At 37.3% G+C, this 20,348-nt stretch overlaps 1 protein-coding gene across 2 annotated transcripts in view; it reads left to right on the top strand.

The window, feature by feature from the left end:
- The window catches only part of LOC149070486 (protein O-mannosyl-transferase Tmtc3-like), a 195,991-nt gene that overhangs the window by 149,727 nt on the left and 25,916 nt on the right, over positions 1 to 20,348 (top strand). For both annotated transcript variants that reach the window (XM_089248914.1, XM_089248915.1), the window contains exons 6-13: positions 241 to 340; positions 1,612 to 1,724; positions 3,511 to 3,677; positions 3,777 to 4,029; positions 6,101 to 6,249; positions 12,814 to 12,897; positions 18,636 to 18,773; positions 18,921 to 19,014. In XM_089248914.1, the coding sequence (XP_089105040.1) occupies positions 241 to 340; positions 1,612 to 1,724; positions 3,511 to 3,677; positions 3,777 to 4,029; positions 6,101 to 6,249; positions 12,814 to 12,897; positions 18,636 to 18,773; positions 18,921 to 19,014 (1,098 nt within the window). The remainder of the gene's footprint in view (positions 1 to 240; positions 341 to 1,611; positions 1,725 to 3,510; positions 3,678 to 3,776; positions 4,030 to 6,100; positions 6,250 to 12,813; positions 12,898 to 18,635; positions 18,774 to 18,920; positions 19,015 to 20,348) is intronic.

Below are 20,348 nucleotides of genomic sequence, written 5' to 3'. Positions count from 1 at the left end.
ATTATGAAATAAAGAAACAAACATCAATTTCACTTGGAGGCAAATAAAACCAAATAAATAGCTGCGGAATGTGTAATTAATAAAGCCGCAGAAAATGTCTAAAAAATTATAAGTCCACTCATCGCCTTTCACGCTTCTTGGCGATATCTATATAAAAAAAACTTCTTTCTTTTTATTATTTTCCCCGATAATTTTATCAAGTTGGTCATATTTGATTTTTATTTTTCCCCATGGCAACAGGTGACAAGTGTTGTGGGCCGTGCAGAGCTTCTATCAGCTGCTGCCTTCTTGTGTGCCTTACTGTACTACATAAATAGTCGATGCCAGCCTAAGATTAATGGTTAGTGATTTTCTGTTTCATTTGCGATGTGTGTATGCGCCTAATATCTAAGAACTCAAAGAACTACGTAAGGGAACTTCTTTTTAGTTAGTTTAGCATTACACATGATTCAAGGTGATTCAAAAAGAAAGGACATATTAAGTATTAACGCTATATATACACTGTGTGGCCTCATATCACGCTGGATTTTCTACATAGGGCCAAATTCAACAGAGTTTGATGAGCACATTCTGATTATCCTCATTGAAATTATATATTGTCCCTCTGGAGGAGAGTCCTGGTCTCTAATTAGGGTGCAGTGAGGGTATCCTATGTTTATCTATGACTTCAGTGAAGCAGGTCCGTATCTTCGTCGAATATTCGAAGTGTCATCTGCTTTTCACCATGTTCAATACGTACTAACTGAATTATTAGATTACGTGAACAACGTACTAAAGCGTTGCAGTTTCGGGCGGGAATACGAAATAATTTACTTTTTGTCAAAGTGTCTAAATCTCTCCTTTTCCCAATGTTGAGGTGAAATAACTCACTCCAAGGATGATTTTACTCTCCGCTATCTATACGAAAGTGGTTTTTAACAGCTGGCTGATGTGCTTTCCCTCTTTCTCATAAATTCATCTTCGCATTAGCCAGCTGTTAAAAACTCAGTCTATTCACTCTAGGTATTATCTAAACTTTTTTCCATGAGCTCAACTGGTGCCAAAAGTCTGCTGTGTTAGCATGTGCTAGGCACTCCTCTTGAGGATCCAGGTTTGAATCCCGTTGACGGTACAGTGGTTGTCAGCTGAATTTGGGGTTTTGCGTATTTCGAACTTTGAGTCACGAATGTCAGCCGATCTCCCATACGGAGTGAGACGAAAAAGTTTCACAGTAGGCAGACTGTGAACAATGTTGTGTAAGTACATGTTTCAAAATCAAACATGTATTTACAGAACAATTTCGAGCATTTTACCACTTTCACCTCAAAATAAGGAAAATACTCACCAATGAGAACATGAAACTATCACAATTTTATGAATATACTGGGGTGGGGGCGCACCCCAGTATATTCATAAAAATTCAGAACACACATTCCAACATGCAGAGATTGATTAAATATCCCGTAGAAGAATGTGTACGAGGTGCATGTACGATTAAGTGGTAGTAGTAGGGCACTAGTACTTACAAGCACTTTAATTGGGTTTTTTTTCCGGCTGTACGTACGCTCTATATAATTTCAATATGATGTGCAATAAGTGTTTGAAATCATTTACCATTAATATCCATTTCAGCGTGGCATCAATGTAGTGTAACAGCCTTGATATCAGTACTGGGTATGTTGTGCAAAGAGCAAGCTTTGACTGTACTTGCAGTTTGTTGTGTTTACGAATTAGTGGTCGCCAAGGTAAGAACTCACTTAATTAAATCACTCGACTACTTAATTAATTAGTACATCCGTTGAATAATTGTCGATTGATGTCACATTCTTCATTTAATAAATTCCAATTATATACATATATATTTTTTTCCATTACTGGTTATGCATATAAGTCGTTATTTCTTTCTTCGACAAGAAATTCCAGAAATATTTGCTTTAGAGATAATGAGGGAAAAGAAACTAAATGAGTATCGTTTCCCAACTTCCCAACATTTTAGAGCCTTTTATTTATTTTTCAATGGCGTCCTCAACGGACCTTGTCTCAGAGATTCAATGACGGGAAGAAGAAGAAGAAGAAACAAAAATAAACAAACATGAGTAATTAAAATTGATCATTTGCTTAATTAATGTCTTTTAAGCAACGTTTAGAAGCTTCGAGAAAGTTTCTCTCTTATCTTGTTTCTTCTTTTTTTCCTTCTTATAAATCTTTTCTTAATTAAATTGTTATAGCTGCAATGGAAACAATTTTAAGAAAAACCAAAATATCGGACGTAATAAAATTAATAAGTTATTCAATGGCTTGTGTCAAATATACATTGTAATACGTTTTATTTCACAAACAGGCCGATGTTTTAAATGTAAATCACCAAATGATAATATCGGCAGCGCATATAATACGAAATATTTGTCGTATTGCCCTTGGATTTTGTTTGTTTACTTTAATGGTAACAGTTATTTTGTACGAATTATAAGTAACAGTTATTTACTTTAATTCAACAGTTACATTTATATCGCCCATTGCTACACTTCAGAAAGACGTTAGAAACAACGTTGTCAGTGGCGTAATTATTTATGTCTCCTAAGGACCGCCTCACTTCTTTGCTAGGTATCCGCTCTCCTCAACGTTCCAAGTTATGACGTGCGAAATTGTTCAATTTCTATTTTCGAACCTCAATCATACGATTTTGCAGTTCTCAAGCTCAATGCAAGACGTTCCATACTCTGGTGCGGCTTGTTCCTACCGCTGTTGCAAACTCCCTTTTTGTCCATTGGCAATGAATATCCGTTTAAAATTAGTACAAATATTTGCAATGCGTCTCGAAAATGGTGAGTCTCAGGCGAAGCGCATTTCCCACGCGGTCGCGTAAGCTGCTTCCAAACTGGTCACCATCCAGGTTACCACAGAATACTCGAAGACCCTCATGAAATTCCTGCAAATTTCTACCACGCTTCACCTTAATATTGATACACACAGACACTGTGTGTGTTATTCATTTGTTCTTCTTCTAACACATTTCTACAAGGTGAGTCTACATTTACGTGCTATGAGTTGTCCTTGGTTTTCTGAAATTTCCCATCACGGAAATAATTCATTGCGACCCAAGCAACGCTCACTAGACAAACGTCAAACTTGAGAGGACCCACGGTACACCAAAGAGATTTGAGTTTCTACTCTTGAACTATTGTGTAGCGAGTACCGTAGTACTCCGATGGTAACTGGGTTGTACATGGAGGAAAGAGGAGAGAATAAAAGCAAAAGGCTGGCGTGTTTATTTATTACCCCACGACCAAAGCGAGCGAGCGCAGGCGGACGTACTTTCAGAGTGGTCGCATTTTATACCATCAAACTACAGATTTTTATGTTGCACAGCAATATGAAAAATGAACGTCTTAGATTATTACGGCATTCTTCTGAATTTATTGGGAACGACAACAACTTGTTTTGTTGTTATCAGTTTATTTTTAGCTCACATGTGATTTGAGTATTTGCATTTTGATTTGAATGATAAGAATTTTCCTTTTGTTAACGCAGAATCCGACGAGAAAGCAAAGCATAAGATCTCTGATGCTTGGACGTGGGATTGTTTCGCCGTGGTTAAGGGACAGCTTGATGAGGATACTGTTGCTGGCGTTGTCGACGGCAGTCGCTCTGTCGCTAAGGTTGCATATAATGGGGCCAAAACTCCCAACATTTAGCAGGTAAGTTAATGGTATCAAATAATGGATGAAAAACGCGTCGTTTTTGATATGCAATGGGAGTTCCTCTACACGTGGCTCTTTTTTCATTCGATTCAACAGGTTTGACAATCCAGCATCAGTGTCGTCCACACCGACGAGGCAGTTGACATACAATTACCTGCTGTCCGTTAACGCCTGGCTACTCTTATTCCCGTACCATCTGTGCTGCGACTGGACGATGTCCACGGTACCTTTGGTCACGTGTTTGTTTGACGTCAGGAATCTTGGCACGGTCCTTCTGTACCTGTCGCTGTTCTGGACGGTCAGGAACTTTCTCAAGTTGGAAGAGGAAATGAAGCTTGCAGCTGTTATGGTGAGGTCAAATAAAGCATTTTTCATTGTGTGGTATTTCCTATAATAAAATAACTATTCAGCAGGATATAAATTTACGATTTTTAAACTTCTTCAGTTAAAATATTATTCAAATAATTTGCAACTCTATCAGACGGCATTCATTTCTTTGGAAATTCCGTATGTCCCGTGTTTCCCCGAAAATAAGATCCGGTCTTATATTAGTTTTTACTCTGCATGCATTAGGGCTTATTATTGGGTTATGCCCTATTTTTGGATGTATAAATATATACACTAACTATCTATGTGTGAATATCTACTGCTACATTATACGAGAACCATTGGTATCAATCTGTTATGTCTAGAGCTCACTCTTTTGCTGAAGCATTTCTTGTCTATGGGGCCTGCTCTCTGCACATTGGCAACACAGCTGCCACTAATTTAATCTCTGTATAGGTTCCCCCATGCATAATTGAGATGGTCCTGCTTTCGATAGCTTCTTTAATATGCCTACAATGTCACTACTCTCGAGACAGTAAGTCATTCTTGCGTGAATTCCTACTCTGCAAGCACTTACCTCTCATCTAAGGAACCAATTTGAGTGTTTACAGTTATTTGACTAATATAGTCATTTATTTCAAGTATAAATTCAATAGATACATGGTAACCAAGTAATAAAATTTATATATCAATATTATTATATTAATTAAAATTCAATGCATTCGTTAAATATAGCAAAGGATGTAAAAATGTGTCCAACTAGCTCAGGGCCGTAACTATGATTTTTGCCACCTGGGGTAAACATGATTCGGCCACCCGGGGCAAACAATATTTTGCGTCGCCGTCCGCCGGGAATTTTGCCACCCGGAGCAGTTGCCCCCCACCCCCTCTCCCGGTTTCGAGTAATGCTCATTTTCGGGGTAGGGTTTATATTAGGAACATCCTGAAATATCTGCTAGGACATAATTTTTGGTTAGGTACTATTTTTTGGGAAACACGGTAGTAATAGAAATAGTTAAAATAGAATCCGTTCATACAGGTCTCCTCATACATCTATACAGTAAAACAATAGATATAAGTAATGATGTAAACGCAGCAGCACATTTCGTAACATACTAATGAAACCTCCGCTACTGCAACCCTAAGCTGAACGTATTTTGATGCAAGAAATCTGAGAAAAATAGTTCCACGACGCGAACATGTTAACACAAAGCATTCGAAGGACCCCATACATGTACACAGAATTGCCAGGAAAGGTTCAGAAAGAACGTTGCTCTCCCTCTCTCTATGTTTCTCATGTGCAAATTTAGAATTCGCTGTAGGTTAGGACATTGCCATCGAGGGGAAATAAATGAAGCGACTGGAAGTGCCCAGGTTTTTTTTTTATGAATAATGACCACATAATACAGAATGATGACGATAATATTAAATAAGCCGACCGCATTCACGGTAGTATTTAATGAATTAACTTCCCCACATATTAACACGAGCGCTACTTTCGATAAGGTTTGACTTTTATTAACATCCCGTCTGGAAATTTACGGACGCAACGCGGATAGCACCGAAAACAAATGGTGCATCTGGCTGCGTCCTCTCTTGGCGCCGCGCCAAACCATATAGCTATTAAGAAGAAAGAGAGTAAAAATTCAGAAATTTTCGGTATTTATTATTCAACAGAAGTGAAATGGCTGTTCCGGCTTCTCCACAAACTCCCAACCAAAGTAGGGTAAGGATAATGCCATTATATTGTGCAAACGCCGATGAAATGTTTATTAGCTTTAAAAAATTCATCGCGTTGAAGGTAGGCACCATGGAATTTATAAATATCGGTTTTAAAATGAGCTTATTTGCCGCTTGCTCAAAAATTCATCGTTGATTGGATACAAAGCGAATGAGAGACAGAGAGAGAGAGAGCAATTTTAATTAGCGCCGAGAATTACTCGCGAGCCGCTTTTGCTTGAAACTGTTCAAAAGCGTTTCACATTCGAAAAGATTAATTTTGTATAAGGGAGTTAGATTATTTACGTGTTTGCCAAATGTCAAGTTAATTGAGAGGATCGACCGACCGACTGTCTTTTTTGTTGTTGTTTCAGAGCTTGTCGCTTATTGCGATCCCGTTTCTGCCAGCGACGAATCTGTTCTTCCCTTTGGGATTCGTCGTCGCCGAGCGAGTTCTGTACATTCCGAGCATGGGCTTCTGTTTATTGGTGGCCTTGGGAGGACGAATACTCATCAACAAGAGGTGAGTCAGTGTTTATTCACATGTGTTTTGTTCCGTTTGGACGCCTAATAAAACTTTGACTACTCTCTAGTTATTTCATAGATTCAACGCTCCACAGAGTGTGGGAATTCATAGCTTTATTGACTCTTAATGTGTTGAACCGTTGTTGATAGAAACGTTCTGGCAATTGGAAAAAAGTATACAAATGAAGTGTCCGCCTTAGATACGTCATTACTTGTACTGGAGTCGCATGTGTACTAAGATACGAAATTTCATGTTTTGCTCCGTCCCCACTTTCTTTGAGTTCAAAATCACTGAAAATGAGGGGAAAGAACAGCCAATATTAAAGCTCAAACTCGAGAAAAAATTTGAAACATCCTTTTTGCAATTGTAGTCATTAGGTGGCGCCTTCATTTCCCACTTCAGCGGTAGGAATTTGCCGTATGGGGATATGATCGGAGTTGGTATGCGGTAAAGTAGTAGAAGAAATGACGTATCTAATTAGAACGTTATTCAAACACTTTTTTTTTTAATGTGCCTTTATCACCAACGATTCAATAGGTAAATGTGTATAAAAATATGAATTCACTGCGAAAAAATATATAAGGCAAGTATGCATTCGATAAGACACGTTCAAAATTTTCCGGAACGTATATTTTACTTTTTTATCCCATATGAAATGTATTAATTTCCATTACACATTGATTTGGTTCAACTTTATTTTATTGCTTTCGATCTATGCAAGGTTTTAAACTCTTAAAATGCCCAAGTTTTGGATATTTTAAGAGTATTTGAGAGTATTAGTACTCAAGGTATCATGTTAGAGTGGAAGTACTTTTTTTTTTGCAGTTCTAGAGCATGTGCATTCTAAGAGGTCTTTCACGGATTCTTCAATAATTTCACCGACTCAAATGGCAGAATTAACTCATAACACTCGAAACACGACTTTCTCTCTCTGTTTCTGAAGAGAGAAAGAGTATATATATTCTCTTCCACGTATAATATAAATCATCATTAACTATAGATGAGCCCGTCGATAACGAATTCAATTTCGGTTCCAGTCGCATCAATCATTCCAGTAATTACAGTGGCATTTATTCTGTGCTCGAAATCATACCATCAATCACACGCGGTTATAAGACGTAGAAAAAAATGGTGAGTGTGTGTGTGTTTCTCATTCATAGTATCCAATAACGTTGATACAGAACATTCGGGTACCTGATGCCAGAACGAGAACCATAAATCTACCGGCCGCACGAATTTGAAGCGGCGTATTAAGTAATCAAGTTGGCAGAATAATTGGTCAACGACAGACCCAATTCTGATATGAAGATGGAATTAAATTTCTGTGAAATCCACATTAGAGAGGGCATTACACGAGTAGCAGAGGGAAAGGCTCGTATAATAGCAGGAAAGCGTAGGGGGTAGAAGGGTAGAGCCAAGAGTAAGTCGATGCTAAAGACTAAATTACAGCCATTTTGAGAGCCAGGATGTACAAATTCGATATAATCAAGATCATATTCCACTGCCGCCATCCACCCACTTGCATGGATAGTTTGTGTGAGAGTTACTGGGAAGAGTGAGTAATGCATTTGATTGGTTCCAGAGGCGATCTTCCGTTTTCGATGTGCTTATCATCATCATTCAGTGTCTCCGGTCGGTATGCCCGTAAATTTGTTGGAGTTAACGTTGCAGAGTCAAATTAAACTAACGACGTTCTCGCGGATTGGCCGAAAGCAGTTTGTCACTAAACGCGCGCTGGCGCGCTCTCGTTCGCGCACGTTATAAATACACAAACACACGCATAAACACATATGTATGCTATGCAAGTGTATATACACCACCCCTCCCGATCCTCCCTCCCCTCTCTGAAAAGGATAGAGCCGCGATCACTACTATTCTGAGAAATTAATGGGTTGAGAGCATTACGCAGCGATCTCAAGGTTATTAGCGTAATTTGATTTCCTCCTCTTAGCGAGTGATTGATTCCTGTACTTGAGAAATTCCCTAGTGCTGTTATTATACTGGGCGATTGAATTTCACTAGCTTCGTGCTGAAATTGCGTCTAATTAGACAGCCGTCCCTTCAGCCTTTGCTTTTCTTTTCTCTCCACGCGCACGCAATCTGTGAGTTTTGCCCACGGCACATTCTGGGAACATTCCGAGCTGGGAAATTTAGATGTGATGTGTGGTGAGAAATGTATCAATTCCGAGTGGATATTTATACGAATTTAATCGAGGATTCCAACTGCGGGGAACAACCGCACGATCTCAAGAGCAATGATTGAAATGTATTTCCTTTATAGAAACGAACTGATACACAGTAGAGGTAGATACTGGTTTTTGCTCGGCCAAGATACATCAAATCAATACGCTATCTGGATATTATGCTGAGGTGAACTTGGAAAAAGTGTCGTTGTTCTCCTCCACCGGGAATCAGTATACGGAACTGAAGAGAAGAGATCCTGGGTTCAATTCCTGTTGGAGACGCCGACACTTATTTTCCAAGTTCCCTTCGACACAATATCCGGATAGCCTATTCATTTCATGTATCTTGGGCGAGCAAAAACCATCATCCACCTCTCCTATTGCCACCTGGTGGCCATTAAGTTGAAGTTAATAGAGGCTGCAATGTCTCTGCTCAACAAGTCACGCTACTGAGTGTTTAAAGGGGGGAAAGTATCTTTCTCTGTGGTATAATGGTCAGTGCGCTTTGCTTTTTGTTTTTTGTTGGCCTTGGCTCAGTGCAGTTTCTCACGTCGGTTATCAAACCCAGGGCTCCCGATTGAGAGCCAGGTATCCCAACCAGCGCCCGAGTAGCTCAGCCGTAAGATGCCAGTCTTCCATTATGAAGGGCTACCATCAACGTCGATGGGTTTGAATCCGTTCAAGAACATCAGAAACAAGTTCTTTACCTACCGATCCTAGGGCAATCACCGATAGATGGGGCTTCCATTTCACCTCAACTCCACTGGTTGTAAATTGCAGTATGGCGATATGACCGGAGGTGCGTGGGGGTAAAGTAAGTAGTTTGAACCTTTGTGTGCTGGACGTTAGGGAGAAAAAGGCAAAAACGAGATGAGTTGTGTGTGTGTGTGTAAATTCTGTCCTCGGCAAGATAGCAATATACAGGGCGCGTCAAACATTCATTCATACTCAAAAATTAGTTTCAAACTAACAAATGATGACGAATAATGTTTGCACGACGAAGACTAAATAAAAATACAGCGCTTCAAAGTTCACACATGAGATATAATATTCGAAGAATATTTTACAAATCAGTCCATCAATAAATTGGATGGATGCAAGAGCGTTCTTCATTTGATACCGGCAGCCTGATTTGCATAATTTCGTTGATTGTGCGTCATCTACTGATGACTTTTTAAAATTACTTCTTCCTATATACATCAATGGTTTTCGATTTTGTTTTCTAAATCTAATTTTTTTCGATTTACTATCTGCAAATTACAAATTTTTCGTCACGTGTTGTACCATTTCTATCAATTTTTAAGGTTTTAACAAACTTTAGAAGTATATTATAATATCATGTTAGAATTTTATAAATAAGTAGTTACACAGTAATGCGAGTTTTAAAACTACAGTTCCCTCGAATGTGAATGCATTGGTAAAGTTCGTTCCATGGAACTCAGTGTATGCTCTTCTGTTTTCGAGATAATATTATTACGCACGTTATTCGTGAACCAGAGGGAGTGTATATATTGGTTACCTCTGGCAATTTATTCATAAAACAGCATACATTACAAAATATACACGTTACAATCATATAATAATAATAATTAGTACAAAATCATAATATAAGTATAGAATCAGTAGCGAGATCACAATCTACGTGTACAATCGGAAATCAAGCATATAATCCTATATTCCATATTAAATCTTAATTCGAATATAAAGTCCTAAATCACATATTGAAATCAATAATAAATCAGATAAAATTCATAATCGATTTCATCCTCAATTTAAATCGTTCGATTTCCATGACATTATACTGGTCTTGTGCTATCAGTCAGTCTTCTTTGTAGTTGATCAGTTTCTTTTTTCTTTGTGATCGGCGAGGTGGTGCAGTTTGTACTTGTGCTATAGGCTGATAAGGCGTCCGTGGGATCATTTTGTCTTCTATCCACCTAATTATTTTCTTGACTTTATTTATTCTACTTTCGTTTTTAAAAATCTCTCTGATCCAGAGTGTGGCATTTTCAGCAGCGGGCACAGCCATGTGCTTTAGATGTGCAGTTAATGTACATGTTGTCAAGTAATGTCAAGTTCTCTGCTCCAATTTTTTGCGTTGTATGAAACTTTTGGTGAACCGATTAACCAACCGGTCATTGAAAATTGACCCTAACCTTTCTCTCAAAAGTTCGAGGTTGGTTCTTCGCAAACAACGAACCATTCGTTTGTCCTTCGGTTTATCCGCGAAGAAGCTACTAAGAAAGTTAATAATCCGATGATTACTCGAAGAAACGTTGCCTCCAATCGAAAAATAATCTCGAAAATGATTCGATTCAAGCCAACTTTTCCTCGAGTGCGCATCAGGTTATTAACTTTTTTGTAGCTTCTTTGCGGATAAACTGAAATATAAAAGAATGGTTCGTTGTTTACGAATATGATGTCGTTCAAACAACAAAGTTATCATGATTCTTAAACTTGAATATGGAAAACAAGCTTGATATAAAAAAATGTAGGAAAATAAAGGTGACCTACCTCGTTGTGGAATTTCCCTGTCGTGGCCCTCGTACTTTTGTTTGTATATATCTTTTTGTCTTTATTTTTGATATTCAACTGTATTATATTTCAGGGAAATGGTATTGCTTACAACAAAAATGTCTGTCCAACATACAGAGAATTTAGATAAGTTTAAAAAAACAGTTCTTTGTTTTTTATGAAATACCTTTACTTTTCCATTTTGGAGCTGCTTCAATAGTTCTTTTTGCTTTTATTTTCCGGCCGCTTTATTTGTTTTATTTCATTTCTGAGCCTCGAGGATGTCTTCGGAAATCTTTGCGACTTGTTTATCCAACTTTTCCTTCCTGTTTTCCGAACTGGAAATTATCCCCGTTCTTCTCCCTTTGCACTTATTGACATGTCAAGTCCAGGCCTGAGACCCGTTCCGGAACTTTCTTTTTTTTTTCTCTTGTCCATAAGAAGTCGTTACAAGTTTTCTTCCCTGATTCTGATTTTTGAAGACGATTTAATCCCTCCGGACACATCTGCTGATGATACGACGGAATGAACAACTTTTGCTTTCAAATCCTTGAAACTTTCCAGCCTGAAAACATTTGGCAAAAAATATATATATATATTTATTTATTTTCCAGTTTTTAAATAGGAAAAAAATGATTCCCTAGAGTGAATTCCCTGATCTCTGATCCAGATCATTAATGTTTTATTTACTTGTTCGTTCGATTGGCCTGACCATCTCGAATTTGAGGTTGCAGCATTGAATAGATTGAAATATATATTGATGTTACTCGGGCGTAATTTTATTGTATGTTAATGAGAGTATGTCATACTTTTGAAGTCCGAGTGGGTTCCGTCTCATGTCGATCAGTGTCTGTATGTTTAATACTCAATGGCCAGCTTCGAAAACTGCTTCCTATGCTGATATTAGAGTGAATCTACTTCAATGGAGATCTTTTTTTTTCAATTTTCCACATACGAAATGTCATTTTCGATATAAGGTTTGATGAGATATCTTCCTAACTTGATGTTTTTTATTTTGGCAATTCCGAGGAATCTCGCTTCCTTAAAACTATCTTATTTCGGCAATGACGAGCTCAGATACTGCAAGTAATTTTTCCTATAGTAAAACATGTTTTTCATCTCCCTTAACGTGTTAGATCAACTGCCAGTGGGCGGAGTCAGTATTTGTTCGAATTTTAATAACAAAAGTATAGAGATGGTGTTTTTTTATTTCCTTTCTGGATAGTAAAAAGATATGCTTACATATGAGAATTTGAAAATTTCAAATTATATTTCTCTTTCTTGGTTGTTTTTTTCTATTTCTCTGTTTGGGAAGAAAAGTACTATCAGCTGCACAAAATCGGAAAGAAGTATTGTTCTTGAAAAAATATTTCATTTCACAGAGTAAAATGATTTCCACGGTGACTCTTAAAATGCGGAGTGAAATTTCAAAAACCGCTTAAATGGTCAAAATCTATTGTGAATGTACTGAATTTCAGTTTGAATGGAAAGTCGGAATCTACAGTGTCGAAACGTCATTTTTTCCACCCATAAAATGATCAGAAAATTGGAACAAAACAAAAATGGAAACAAAAACAAAAAAAAAAAGAACATAGAGGAGTAAACAATTGAGTGAACAGGTTGGACACCCGTGAAACTAGACCGTTACCTGAAATTTACGGCACGTTCATTATTTATATATTTGCATTCTCTTCTCAATTTAAAGCTATAATTAACTGGATAACATTACCTCAAAAGTCCCTCTACCATAAAACGTTCATTAATTTTCTACCAACATATTGAATTTGATACTTAAAATGTATCTCATTTATTGATTGTCACTCATTAATTTTTTTAATATGTTTCAATTTTTAATGTACATTAGGCGTTTCAGACTGATAGCTGTCACGGCGTTTGTCATGCTGTTGTGCATACATTCCATCAAGACCATGAAGAGGAACGATGATTGGTAAATTATTAAATTCCATTAAACTACCGACTTCCTTACACATCAATTCGGTAAGCATTATACAATAATACAAATACAAATACAAGACCACAAGGCCACAACAGGTGAAGCAACACTTTCATAGCGGTTCCGGGGTGTGGGATGCCGTGGGCTTGGATAAAACTAAAAGCAATTAACATATTTTTCTACGTTATTATGTGCTGAACATTATTCGGTTGTCGATGTGCTCAACAACATCATTCCGCCACTTGATTGCTCCGGAACTGCGCTGCAGGCCACGCAAGCCATCTGTAGAAATGCCGTAGTTCACTTAAATTATGTTTCAATGGTCACATATGTGATCTGGAAATGTGGCGAGGGTCACTTCAGTAATCTGGCATTGTTCTGCGGGCCCCTCAAGTTCTCTGGTACTGCTCCTTAAACCATTCAAGTTATGTAGAATTGTTGGCCTATATGCAAATAAATATTATTATTATTATTATTATTATGTAGAATTGTATCGCGTGTCACTTCAGTAATCTGGTAAATCAAATAAACACATCCCTGATCCATCCCTTGAGATATACGGGTTTTTTTGTAAATTGATGCCGCCATCATACCAGTACAAATCTTTCAGTGGGAGACGGGAAATACATCACCGAATCGGTTCACCGGTGCAGACAAGTTTGACCGGGAGGGGGAGGGGAGAAGGCGGTTGCCAACCCCTCTTAATTTCTCCCTCAGGCTATTATCAATGCACCATCACCAGCTGACTAGGAAGACCAACCAGCGCTTTAGTCTTGGACAAAATCCACTTCTCCGTACAGGAAAGACACCTTCGCGGTCATTCATCCCGGGCTGACACCTACACCGCGACGGGGTAGGCCATCCGCTTTGACCTAGGGTGCTCTTATTTTATTTGGAACAGCGTCGAGGGCCATTCAAGTTATGCGGAAGTGCATAGCAGGTCACTTGAATGATCTGGTAATGTGCCTCTTAGTTCATTTTTTTTTAATTCGGTTCGACGGCACGGCCACATCAGATTACTCCGACGACCATATTTGGCCAATGGACCGGGCATGTATGGTTTAGAACTAATGTTCAAAGAAATTTTTTTTATATTCTTAAGGAAATTTTAATGATTTCGGGGTATATTAAGACTGCTGATTCCGAATCTGACATTTATTTTTGTCAAATCGGCTCTAGTTTTTGACATAAAGTGAAAATTAAATTTAATTTTTTAATTTCAATTTGATACATAAGCAGCATAAAAATCAGATTGTTGGGAGTATGCATTATCTGAAAAATCAGAGCCAATTCGACAAAGCCAAAAACAGATTCAGAATCAGCTCCTCAAAATCACTCTAAAATCACTGAAATATCTTTGCCAATGATTTGCTGTATTTATTTATCACACACAGTTTCAATGTCATTTGCATGCTTATGGTACCACGATTGGAATTTAATTTTCACTTTATATTAAAAACTAAAGGGAATCTGACAAAATGAACGCCAGAATTCGGAATACGCTCCTCATCAAAACCATCCTCAAATCATTGAAATACCCTTCAGAACAAAATCAGCGTTGAGCAGTGTTATCAATCACTAATGGAAGGGGGAAAAAAAATCATTCATTGAGTTATGTTTTTTCCGCACACATTTTTCCCTATTGAAATATTTTTCTCATCAGCTCCAGAAACTGAATACACATACTTCCATCCAAGAAATATACGCCCGTGAACGCATTCTCTTCACTTAAAAAACAGAATATCATCGGTCTTTTAATACGTTTTTCCCTCCTCTTCCAGAGCCGTTACCGCACTTAATATGCAAATCGCGTTAATGCGAAATAATATTGAAAGCGTTCAAAGTCGGAGACGAATTTCAAAATGAAGAAAGTGAAAAGTTATTATAATTTTATTTTATTTTTTATTTTTTAATATTATTCTTGGAATAGGAAATATAAAAAAGAAAGCAAAAAAAAAAATTAATCTATGAGAGAGAAACGTCTTCTTAAAGAAAATCACGAAATTAGTTTCTCAGAGAAATCCAGTTTCAATATTAACATATTTCATTTCATTAAATCTGGTAGGGAAAAATATTTTTTTCAAAAAACGAAAATAATATAATAATTTTCCCTCCACACACAGTAAGTGAATTAACTCCACGTGGAGAAAACATGTTTTTAAGAGACGACGGCGACGACCGACGCCTCAAATTTCACAGGAATATGGAAATATCGGTAATATTAAGGGTCCTCTTCTTTTGAAAACATTCAGAAAGTTATTAAAAAAGATTTTTATAATCGAATTTCTTCTTCTTTTTCCCTTGTATTTATTTCCTAATGCCGTTTTTTTTTTAGGGAGAATAATTCCAAAATAATGTTTTTCCAATTTTCTGAAGCGTAAAATGATTTAAATTTTATTTTTTTTTAGAAGACATTATTATGGGAATAAAAACCACAAAATAGATTATTCGTGTGCTTTACTTTCTTATAAAACTTTAGAAATTATCATTTCAGAATTTCGTGGTGCTTATCTATTAAATTTGAATTAAAACTTTTTCCGAGGTGGAAAATTTCATAAACGGCTGTATTTTTGAACCCATTTACTCCTCCAAATTATTTCATAGGACGTTAATCGTAATTACTTATTTGTAAGCGGGTTATATATAAAAAAAACTAGGAATTTAGAGAATTTTTCTTCTTTTTTTTTTTTGTTTCTTTCTTTCTCTCTCTCTCTGTCTTTCTGGCCCACTATTATACAGATTTACAGGGATTCGATCGTTCTATGCCACAACACAGTCTACGGCATATGTGGCCCCCCATACGTCATGGAGTAGGGTTCACTATTTCAGAGTTCACTGCTTTCAAAAGAGAAACATTTAGCCTCACATGTCTTGGATATGACATGACGCATTCAGTGGTGTTGAAGAAATTCCACATGAAACACGTATTGCAGTTCATCGTATGTCATAGCTGGAAAAATTGATGACAGATGGCGGCGCTACACATGAAAAGAATTACACACAGGAACGTCAGGTTCACAACACGTACATGCGTATTCCAACATGCACCAATTCGTTAGAAGTTCCGCGCAGGAATGTGGACGAGGTTGATGTATGGTTTATCAATGGTCCATTAAATAATTATCCGTGGATTAATTTGTGAACTAAGGGATTGCCGGAAAGAAGATAATGAAAAACTGTAACAGCTAAGAAAATATTACATAATTTTTGTGAATTTCTTCGACTGACAGAGATGATACGGCGGCGATGCGATTTCATTCGATTATTAATGAAGATGTCGTCGGAGAGATCGGCTCCTTTTGGTAGCGAAAGCTAATATTTTAGTCCATTGGTGATGGAACTTGTGTTGTTTCTCGTCAGCACGTTATCACTTATTGTAGGTGTCAAACTTTTTGAGAGTGATTGTCACTTCACTGATTTTGAAACGTGTCACTTTAGTTATCTGGAAATGTACTACGAATTAATTACTCAGGTGATTTACCGCGAGCCACTTTAGTAATCTGGAAATGTGCCACGGGCAGTTTGAGTGATTTGGTAATGCGCTCACTTAAATGACCTGGAAATGTGTCAAGAACCGCTAAGTTATCTGGAAAATACATCAAAGAGATGTGTAAATGTGTCACGGACAGATTAAGTGATTTGGAAATGTGCCGCTGGCAGATCTGGAAATGCTCTTAGAGTCACTCAAATGATTTGTGAATCTGTAAAGAGCCAATAAGTTGATGTGGAAATGTGCCGCCATCCATTTAATTAATCTGAACATGTACCACGAGCCACTTGATCTTGATGTGCAGCTGCCTTGGATCACTCAAGTGATTTGAAAATGTGATGGCATCGCTTAAGAAATGTGGATATGTGCCGTTGGCAGGTTAAGTGATCTGCAAATGGGGAGTGAAACATTTAAATTATTTGATAATCTTTCATTGGTCACTTGAGTGGTTTGGTAATTTGTCCGGATCGCATCAGAAACTCCGATGCCCACATTGAGCACGTGGGCCATGGGTTAAACATGATCTGCTGTAACGTTGGGATTATTGTTGGTGTTTATTATAAGGTTGTACTGGGACACATTATTAATTTTTCAAATTAAAATCCATTAGCTAGAACTATACGGTGATAGAGAGCCTCATAGATGATGACAGAATCGGATTCCAATACGTCTGCAAATTTCAGATAGTAAATGCTAGACATTTTTCAAGTCATTTCCCGCGTCCAAAGACGGATAACACAGTAGATATCGATTTACTGCGATTTTGGATTTTTGAAAGATAGATCGCAGTGCTACATGCTGATGCGAATGCCAAGTAAATGTATGTAACGGAACATACTTATAGGGCTTTGTAATATTTTGACGCCGTTCAATGCGAATGGAACAATATACCTAGGCAAACTGTCTTTTTGTACAATGTTCTTCACCCTCTGGTCCGCGGACCATGCCGGTTTGTTGGGATTTTCAACTGTGCACTAAATGCTTTCACCTAATCCCTATATAGCCGTTATATATAATTATATGTTTACAGACTATAATAATACTGGCTCTAAACTCGTTTTTGCTTGTATTTTTCCCCATCAGCGAGTCTGCAAATTGTTTTTCCTATTCGTTCTTCTCTTTTGTAGGTACACATATTATTCTTCGTATATATTTACTTATTCTTTTCTGGTCCACAAGTTATTTTCTCCCATTTCCTTGGAAGTCCACCGATTATTTTTCCTATCTTTTTTGCCGGTCGGCCAATCATTTTTCCTAATAATTTGGTTTTTTATGTCGGTCCGCGAATTATTTCTATCGTTCCCAGTGGCCCGCAGGTGCAAAAAGGTTTCAGAAAACTGTTTTATATAATGAGCAATGCACCTCTTCCCTACACAGATATTTGCAATTTTTCTCTTTGGTCAATGGGTTTATCTGTCCATTTTTAGTCAAATGGCTTGTACGTTACATCGACTTGATAGCTGTCTTGATCGGGGAGAACGACGAGAGGGATTTGATACTTGCGAGCACGGAGCAAGGGGGCCACTACTATAAATATTTGCTGACTTTCAACTGCTATAATCTTTGCAACTAAGAGTTTGCCCTCTCATTCTAAAGGATCATAACCTATTGGAATTTCAAAACCACCGAATAAAATTTATGAATACAAGATATACAGAAGACTGGATGTTGTGAAGATATTTAGTATTTGAGATGTTAATTTTTTAAGGAATTAAAAAACTCATCTCTGCCTCTACCGGCAGTCGAACCCGGGTCCCTCGATTGCCGGACGAGTGCTCTGACCACTAAGCTACAGAAGAGATAGAGATTTTCCTTCGCTAGAGCGTATATATGCCGAACGGAACCGTGCAATGGACGGTGAAACCGATCAGCTAATAGCTCATGGACGACGAGCCAGCAGAGGGCTATATATATGACATGAATGTCGCTCTCCACTTGCCAATACAAGATATACAGAAGACTGGATGTTGTGAAGATATTTAGTATTTGAGATGTTAATTTTTTAAGGAAGGAAAAAACTCATCTCTGCCTCTACCGGGAGTCGAACCCGGGTCCCTCGATTGCCGGACGAGTGCTCTGAATTGGCAAGTGGAGAGCGACATTCATGTCATATCAAAATTTATGAAGTCATATCATTTGTGTATGTTCACGAGTGACAATTTATTGACTGCCTTTGATGATTATTTATGATGATCGCATGAATGGATTAATACTGATGAGATATTTACAATCAATATCGCAGGCAATCGGAATACACACTGTACAGCTCCGGCCTATTGGTGAATAAACAAAACGCAAAACTTTATAATAACATGGGGAAAGTATTGGAGTCGTTGGACAGGCAAGATGAAGCTCTGAGGCACTATGAAGATGCGATCAGGTACGACTGATACATTCAAATATATTCACGATTACTTTCTGTAACAAATTAAAGAATGTTTTCTTACAGAAAAAATAATCTAAAGGATGTTTTTTCATCCCCCCCCCCCCATCAGAAAAATATGAGTTTAATTAATATTTCTAATAGAATTCAACCCGATGACATGCGTGGTTACTTGAATGTTGGAAGAATTTTGACTGGTTTGGGAAGATACGAGGAGGCTGAAAACGTTTACATGCAGGTACGCTCAAAGTATATATATATATATATATATATATATATATATATATATATATATATATATATATATATATATATATATATATATACAGGGTGATTATAAAAAAACTATCCCGACATATGGGCCCCTAACTATCATACCATTCACAGAAACTGAATGAAATTTTGGCATAAGGTATTTTGAGGTATGCGCTCAAGAATGATATGGAAAACAACAGTGTCACTCTAACAGTTACGGTTACAGTGAGAAAATTTCGAAATTATCAAATGGCAACACCGAGTTTTTTGTATTGGAATGTTATCTCCATTGTGAAAAACCCTAAATATCGTTCGAACGGCAACTGTAGCATGAAAATCACCGGCGGTAGATAGGCTAAAAGTGAGGACAACCAATAAGGACAGAGAAGCAGCATAAAATAAAGCATTTTATTGTGTTTCACAAATTTTCCACATGACCTTGTGGAGGACTAATCAGGCTGGGATCTCAGCCGAAGAAACGGTGTGACGAATGAAACGAATATTAATGCTCTGGTGCACGGCAAAGTCCTTTTTCCTTGCCTAGCTCCGGGGATTTTCGTGCTACAGGTGCCATTCCAACACTATTTAGTGTTTTTCAGTATGGAGATCGCATTCCAATACAAAAAACTTGGTGTTGCCATTTGATATTTTCGAAATTTTCTCACTGTAACCGTAACTGTTAGAGTGACACTGTTGTTTTCCATATCATTCTTGAGCGCATACCTCAAAATACCTTATGCCAAAATTTCATTCAGTTTCTGTGAATGGTATGATAGTTAGGGGCCCATATGTCGAGATAGTTTTTTTTATAATCACCCCGTATATATGTATGCATTTCCTCTTATGTTTATATTACACTCATTTAACTTGATTTATAATTTCCGCAAAGGCTTATCCAATTTAAAATTCTGATGTTTATGTTGTTATTCTTTTCGTTATTTATGCGAGAAAAATATCCTGAAATTATTCCTACTAATAATCGCAATCTTAGGATATAAGACCTTGACAGTTTGATATCATGTTCCATAAGTTGTCAAGTTATTCGTCAAAAAATTTATCTCAAATTGCTTCTTTGATATACTGGTATATATAATATACTGTTCAATATTCCTACTGAATGTTGAGCAAAACGTTTTACAAAATACCCTATAAAGTCGTAAAAAGTTCAAAATTGATAAATATTAAAGAAAATAGTACATTTGGATGCGGTTTTTGTGAAAAAAGTATTTCCACAACATATATTTTCTAAGTTCACAAAAAAACGTTCACAAAAAAATTCTTGTCAATAGAGAGCGCTCAACCCTTCTTCAATATTTT

This window comes from Pholcus phalangioides, unplaced genomic scaffold (assembly GCF_987345545.1).
Source record: "Pholcus phalangioides strain wild (caught in Gottingen) unplaced genomic scaffold, Ppha-v1.0 ptg000021l_1, whole genome shotgun sequence".
Taxonomy (NCBI): Eukaryota; Metazoa; Arthropoda; class Arachnida; order Araneae; family Pholcidae; genus Pholcus; species Pholcus phalangioides.
Note: the sequence above shows the minus strand (reverse complement) of the source record. Positions and strands in the feature narration are given on the sequence as shown.